At 51.1% G+C, this 7,007-nt stretch overlaps 1 protein-coding gene across 1 annotated transcript; it reads right to left on the bottom strand.

Moving 5' to 3' along the window:
* Window positions 1-2,119: 2,119 nt before the first annotated feature.
* Window positions 2,120-2,882, bottom strand: FNDC10 (fibronectin type III domain containing 10). Its single transcript, XM_063317554.1, has one exon. It carries the CDS (start codon window positions 2,877-2,879, stop codon window positions 2,205-2,207), a length of 675 nt encoding a protein of 224 aa, XP_063173624.1. The 5' UTR covers window positions 2,880-2,882; the 3' UTR covers window positions 2,120-2,204.
* Window positions 2,883-7,007: the final 4,125 nt, after the last annotated feature.

Genomic DNA, 7,007 nt, shown 5'->3' with positions numbered 1-7,007 from the left:
GTTTTGAAATTGGATGCCAACACAGGAGGGCCAGGATGGAAGTCAAAACAAGCAACTGCCTAGTGAAACGTTGATAACTTCAGCCAAAAACCAACTTTGTCGTTCATTGCAAAGTTAATTTTCTTCTTTCACGGTAAGGGTTTCTCATTTTATATTTTTTTAGGAAGATTAAGTATCTGGTCTGCAATCCTATAAAATTGGACTAAAAGCTACCCCAGTTGAAAACTGGAGTCGCAGCCAGAGCTCTAGATTCACAAAACTGCTTAAGCCATTGTTTAACCATAAATTATTAAATAAACCACAGTTGGCTGGATTTGCATAACAGGCTAGAATATCGACCAGGACTGTAGACATGGGATAATATTAAAACTGCTCAATGAAAGCCAAATAGCAATGATCATTAGGTTGTACATATGTTAATAATGTCATTTTCACAGGTTTTTCATAGCTTATATTTACTTTTTTACTGTACTGTTAGCAGTCTAGAGTGCCCTGATGGTAGAAAAACTGGGATGTAAGTTAATAAATGTTCTTGTTTGTTACAGCCGAAATTGACCAGGCTTGTCCTTGCTATTTTCATACAACAGGCCTAGTTTTGTCAGTATTTATCTTCCAGTTTGAAAATTATTTCACAGCATCTTCAATTCCACATCACAGAAAACAAGCAAGCACATGAATCCAAGGGCACCTCATCCAGAGGTAACTATTGCAATCAAATATACACTTACCTGGGAGTAAACTCATTGAATAATGGGGTTTACTTCTGAGTAGACATGCATAAGATTGCCCAGTAGGCACCTCGGAGAATGGAATTAAACCATTTCATTGCATTTGCCAAAGCCAACCATTTTTCCCACGCACTGGTCCAGGGAAAATGGATGTTGTTATTCTCATCAGCAACATCAACATCTAACCAAGTGTTTCAGGACTCTCTTCACCCTCTCTAAACCAGCCCTCAAACATTTCAATTTCTTTCAATTTCTCAAATCCACCTCTGGGAATGAAACGAAAGCTCTTTGACATTGAGCTGAAGCTAGGAAACTCAAACTCAGTAGTTTTGTATAGCCAGTCTGAAACGTAATTAAAAAAAAAAAGGACAGAGAAAAAGCCGGGCATTTACTGAAGGTATGAAGGCAAGACAACCGGAGCACTGCTAGGGAAGTGGGCAAATTGCTACATATTGCTGCAGCCCAAATAATGGTCAGCTCCGCCTCGCATGGAAAAACCCACGTCCAGATTCCAAAATGGACGTATTCAAATTCCGACGGAGGCTTTTCAAATGCACGTTGCTGAGTTTCTGATTTCAAGAGAGGCTCAAGGCTGGGTAGTTTGAAGAGAGCTGTTTCAAGAATAGAGCCCTTCTTGGTTACATAGAGGCTTCTGGGTTCGAACCCGGCAATCACCCCAAGGCTGGCAAATGCCCTACGGGAAATTTGGCGAAGCTGCTGCCGTTCCAAACCAAGGGTTCTGTGAGAGTTTGCCGTGCATCACAGCGCTTCACCTCTGGATCAGCTCAAGCACCTTTCCAGAGAAGCCATTCCTTGACTGAGACCGCGTGAAGGGCTGGCTGTAGTCAGAAGCGGGCCCCGGTCCTCTTAACTCAGGCAGGCACGGATTTTCTCTTCACTCAAAAGAAAAAGGCAAATGTGAAATCTCCTAGTCAAGCTCAGCTTTTGGCAACTTTATGGATATCCCCAGACAAGGTTTTTTGTTTTTTTTTGAGCAACTCTACAAAGGCGGTGGGCCACTTCCTCCTTCTGGGAGCCGGCACTCACGAGATCCCCTGGTGGTCTCCCATCCAGCTCCTAACCCTGCTTGAGCTTTCCAGGCTCAGTCCAGACTGGGCTGCCAGCTGCCAACCCAAAAGCCTCAGGAGCGACCCCCGACTGGAGAAAGCCTTTACTTTAAAAAAAAAAGTCATCTTGAACTCCTGTTCTTTTCCTGTCCTATCCAATCAAGGGACCTGTACCGTCCTCCGAATTCTGCCAGAACTACGGCTCCCAGAATGCCTCAGCCGCCATCAGCGATGGGTGCTTTAGCAGCGGCCACACTGGCTGGACTTGAGGGAATTGTAGTCCCGTGCCCCTGGAAGGCGTCTGGATCCGGCGGAGGGCTGCAAGCTTGCTGCCAGGGCAGGCAGGAGGAGGTCTGGCCGGCCGCCTCGCGGGGAGTCCCCGAGCCGCCCTCGGAGGGCTGCCGCTGACTCAGTTGCCCCGCTTGGCCGAGGCGGGCGTGAGGTTCTCGGTCAGGTAAGCCACCAGGAGGCAGATGAGCACCAGCATGACGCAGATGGAGCCCCCGACGGCCGTCATGGCGATGACGATGTCCCGCATGCCGGCCGGCTCCACGGTGAACTCGACGCACTCGGACGGCCCGGCGGGCGGCTCGGGCCCGCCGCTGCGGTTGGAGGCGGCGAAGAGGGGCTGCAGGCAGAGGCGGTAGCGGACGCTGCCGTGCGCGTCGGCTAGCAGGTAGTCCCGGCAGGCGGTGCCCAGCCGCACGCTGTCGCACTGGAAACGCGTGTAGGCGCCTTCCCACGAGCAGGAGAGCGCGAAGCCGCGCAGCGGGGGCAGGCCCTCGGCCGGCGCGGGGGGCCAGCCCCACTGCAGCAGGACGCTGCCGTTGTGGAGCACGTTGGCCAGCAGGGCGCGGCCGGGCGAGCGGTGGGCCGTGCAGCGCTCCGGCGCGCACTGGAAGCCCCGCGCCGGGCTGCGGAAGCAGAGGCGCCCCGGGCCGCCCTCGCTCAGCACCTTGTAGGGGCACCACGGCTCGCTGCCCGCCGCCGCCGCCGCGGCTCTGCGCGGCTCCGGGCCGGCTCCCCAAGCGCCCGGCTTGCGTCCCGGGCAGAGCAGGGCCACCAGGAGGCAAAAAGCGAGCATGCTGGCCGCGCTGGGGCATGGGCATGGGCAGGGGCAGGGCTGGATCGAGCGCGCTAGCGCGGCGCGGCCGCCCCGAGAAAGCCGGCGCGGCGGGCTGGGGCGACCGCCGACCACCCTCGCCTTTCCCGGGCAAACGACAGAGACATTTTCAAAGTGGCCGCTTGGAGCCGGCGCGGCACCTCCTGGCGCCTTCGCCTGGGGAGAGCGGGCAAACTCCGCCCCTGGCCCGGCGCCTCCCTGCCTCCCGGCGCCGCCCTCGAGCCCCGCCTGGCCGCGGGGGTTGTGGAGAAGCTGCGCCAAGGAGCCCCGCGCCGTCGTTTCCTCGCGCCGCTCCCCGGGCAGCTTGGCCGCTTGCCGGTCGCTGCAGGGGTCGCTCACTGGGACCACTAGAGGGCGCCACCGAGACCCCGAAGAACCGGCGAGCGATGCTCTCCAAACCGCGGCGCGTGACCTCAGCAGGCTGCACCCTTTGCGGTGATGCCCAAGTATGCTAGCCCGCCTTTGAAGTTCGGAAGCTGGTGAAAAGCAAGCAGGGTTGGAGCTGGTTAAGGCTTGGATGGGAGACCACAAGGAAAGCCTGGTGTGATTGGCTAGACTGGGAAGTGAAAAGAAAAACCTTGTGGAAGAAGGCAGTGGGAAGAAAACTGCATGGAAGTGCCTAGTGAACTCCTTTAGATTCAAGTTCTGCTTGTAGGAGATTCTCCCTTTTGCTCTCATCCAGATCAATGTTTACAAGTCCTTTGAAAAATGCCTGTATTTGCAGGCCATCCAGGATTTGGCCCCCCTGCAGAAACTGTCTGCCCTAGGAACAGCAAGCTCTCTGCAAACAGACATTAATAAAACCTTGTCAGGGACACCAAGCTGTCTTGGCTGCAAATGAAGCCAAATTTAGAATCCGCTCAGTCTAAAGAGACTCAGCAGACTTGTGAGATCAAAATAACAGTTTGCAGAGTCAGGTCATTTCTCTCCCTTTCAGCTACAAAAAGAAAGCCGCTATTCAGGGTTCAGAAAATCCCTTTTTTAGTTCTGAACTTCTCCCAAAAATCCAGAAAGCAAGTGACAAAGGCTGGGTTCACATCACCACATCCCTGGTTTGCCTAACTCTGGTTTCTTGAAGAAGCTACCAAGTCCACTGGGCATTCTTTGGCAATAAAAAGCTGGCTGGCGATAGCTCAGGGAAATAAGTTTTGTTGGAGAGGAAGAAAGTTTCTTAGGAGGTGGTGGAAAGCAAAATCGGAGCGTCTCTTTTGATAAATATTTTGTGACTTGTCCATCAGGGGGCACCCAAGACATACTTTCAAAATTCCATACGCAGTACTATATGCCCACCCCGGCCCCTGGCCTAGAAAGTTTGACCCTTTTCCCCTAGGCATTGTGTGCTTCCGGTTAAGCTTGGAGCCCTAATAAAATGAGCTTCACTGGATATAAAATGCATTGGCTATGTATGCTGAGGAGGGAAGCTGCAGAATTGGACCTGAGTTGACAAACAGTCTCGAGCTGGGGAGATCAAGATGCAGGCCCTTACTCGGCCCTGAAGCTTACTGGATGACTTTGGCTCAATCATTTGGCCCCATCTACATTACAGGCATGTTGTGAGGATGACAGGGGTGCAGAGAGAAGATTCATGGAGGAAAGAAGGGTAATCAGTGCAAAGAAATAAAGGCAGAGATGGTTTCCACTGGGAATTTGACAGTGAAGGTGTCTTCCTTTCCATGATGGGCAAAACTGCTTGGCAGCATCAATTCTTCCTTTGTAACCCCACCAGTTAGTCCCTGTTTGTTGTCCCCACCATGAATTGTCCCCTTTTTAAAAATATCAGCTGTGGCTTTCTGTCTGAAAAAGAGATGAAACTGGAGGGGTAGCCACGCACTGATTATGTAGTTATGGAATAGCATCTCAGGTCTGCCTGTTGGTGTTCATTCCAGATATTCTGGAATGATCTCCATAGAAAAGCTAGGGAAGTCGTCGTGGTGGGACCCATACAAGCCAGGACAAGCTGGATCTGGACGGAAGGGCAAATGGACAGTATGTGCAAACTGAGGTATGCAAGAAAACTGCCCAGAGTTAATTGATAGTTGGATCAGAAAACCCTCTAGACTCTTTTCTAAGGGCGGAGAAAGCCCATCCCATCAAAGAGTAAAGCAAACAACAGACCACGTAATTCAATGAATGCAATAGATGTGATTCTAAGATGTAAAATATTTAAAAAGTAACTGAAGGAGCCAACTCATATACAACGGAATTCAACATTCGCTGGAAAAAATATTTTTAAACACTGGCACAACACCAGTGTGGAAGACAGCATGAAATTATACCTCCAGAGACCTTAGGGCATGTAGAAGTTCTGTGTGAGTTGATCTCAAAAGGAGGACATTCCACCCACTTGAATCCCAAGCGTTTAAAGTCGTCCAAGCCACCTTCGGAATTCCAGAAACGACCTGCTCACTAACTCTGCCATTCGGCCCCCAAGTTTCTGGCAACCGCGTTTTCTGCCAATTGAAGTCTGGTGACTTTCAAAGGCAGCCCTGCCTAAAGCAGGGTTAGAAAACATGGATATCAACCCCCATTAGCCCCAACCAATGTGGCCATTGGCACGGGATGTAGTTGTGGTCTAAAGCATCTGCAGCACACTGGATTGCCTCCCTGCAACCCTATACAATATTCTAACTGTAAACTTCATTCATTCAGGAATTCAGCCATTTGTCATCAGGGTCGCATTCAGGAAAGGTCTTCAAGTGTGCATTACTCTAAACTGGGCAACGATCCTCTTGATCGCTGCTGCCAAGAGCAGATCTTGTAACGACCTGGGGTGCTTGGACTACGACTCCCATTATCCACGACTGGGAGGGACAGAGATCTCAGCCAGGCCCTCCAGAGGACATGGGCCAGGAGGTGGCGGCTCTGAATGCCACTCGTAGTAGTGTTTATTTCTGCTGCCGGCAGCAATTTGGGGCAAATCTGAGGTTCCCCTCGGAACGGTGACTCAGCCTGTTGGTTCCGTCACAAATGCCCTGTAAAAGAGATGGATTGCAGGGAGGGAAGAAGGAAGATCCAAGCGGAAAATCTGCCTCTGCTCTCCATTTCTCAGCGGAGGTTTTGGGCAGAGGCCAACCCCCCTGAATCCAGACCGTGTCAGCTTTGATCAGACAGCTGGTGAAAGGCCTGCGTCTCTGTAACCCCAGAGTGAATTGGAAACGTGGCTGGCCTGCTACGTGGCCAGGCAGATGAATTAGCTTTGGATTAATCTGTTTGGAAAGAGCTATTTATAGCAGACAGCCAGTGATTGGGGTGCATTAAATCAAAGTTTGGAAGAGGCCTCATCTCTCTAGTTAACACTTTCATGGAAGCGCAGCCGCATTTCCACGATCCGAGCTCTTCCCTTGTTAGAGGCATCAGCTCCTGCTATCCTCCGGTGGTCCCTGAGGGCCTGACTTCTCCGGAAAGTTCACCTCTGATGCCTGTCCCAGCGCACTCCATTTTAAACACTTTCCCTCTAACGATACACTCTGAGCGCTCCAGGCAGCTGTGCCTCTTATGTATCGCTGCCCTCCCGACAAAGGGAACAAAAAGGGTCATTTCCATAAAGTGTCCTGGCAGACATTCAGAGAGGAGAATATACATTTGCTCATGGGGAAACAAAAACAATAGGTTTAACTTCTGGTTTCTCTTGGCCTTCCAGAACAATTCAGCCATTTAGGAAGACGTTGCCACCTAGCCTATCATCCAGTGATGTTTGGAAAGCTGTAGTGTCAAGATCCTGGTGGGTCTTCCAGCTCTACATGCCCATCGTAGCCATACCTTGTTCTAGGCTCCAGTCTAGATTTTTTCCCCCAGCGTGCCACCATTTGGTTCCTTCACCAGAGCACAGTGTACTCGCCAACCCATGGAGACTATGAGGCCATCAACAGACTCCTGTCTTCCAGGTTCAATCCAGCAGCATTGCAACATTTACTGGTACAAATATCTTCACAGGTGTAGAACCAGTTTCACCCCCACTTTTCACTTTGATTGAAGGTGCAAAGGAGAAGAAAAGGCATTTGTTGTTCATTTTTCTCCTCTTTGATAAGTTGGTCAACCTTGTCTTAATTTTGCTTACTTTTAGCGGGAGCTACATTTCTGATCAGCTCA

Source organism: Candoia aspera, chromosome 18 (assembly GCF_035149785.1).
Source record: "Candoia aspera isolate rCanAsp1 chromosome 18, rCanAsp1.hap2, whole genome shotgun sequence".
Classification (NCBI taxonomy): Eukaryota; Metazoa; Chordata; class Lepidosauria; order Squamata; family Boidae; genus Candoia; species Candoia aspera.
This window is presented reverse-complemented; position numbering and strand designations above follow the sequence as displayed.

Bases quoted from the DNA above. Each gene is read 5' to 3' on its own strand.
- FNDC10 (XM_063317554.1), bottom strand. From the start codon at position 2,879: ATGCTCGCTTTTTGCCTCCTGGTGGCCCTGCTCTGCCCGGGACGCAAG.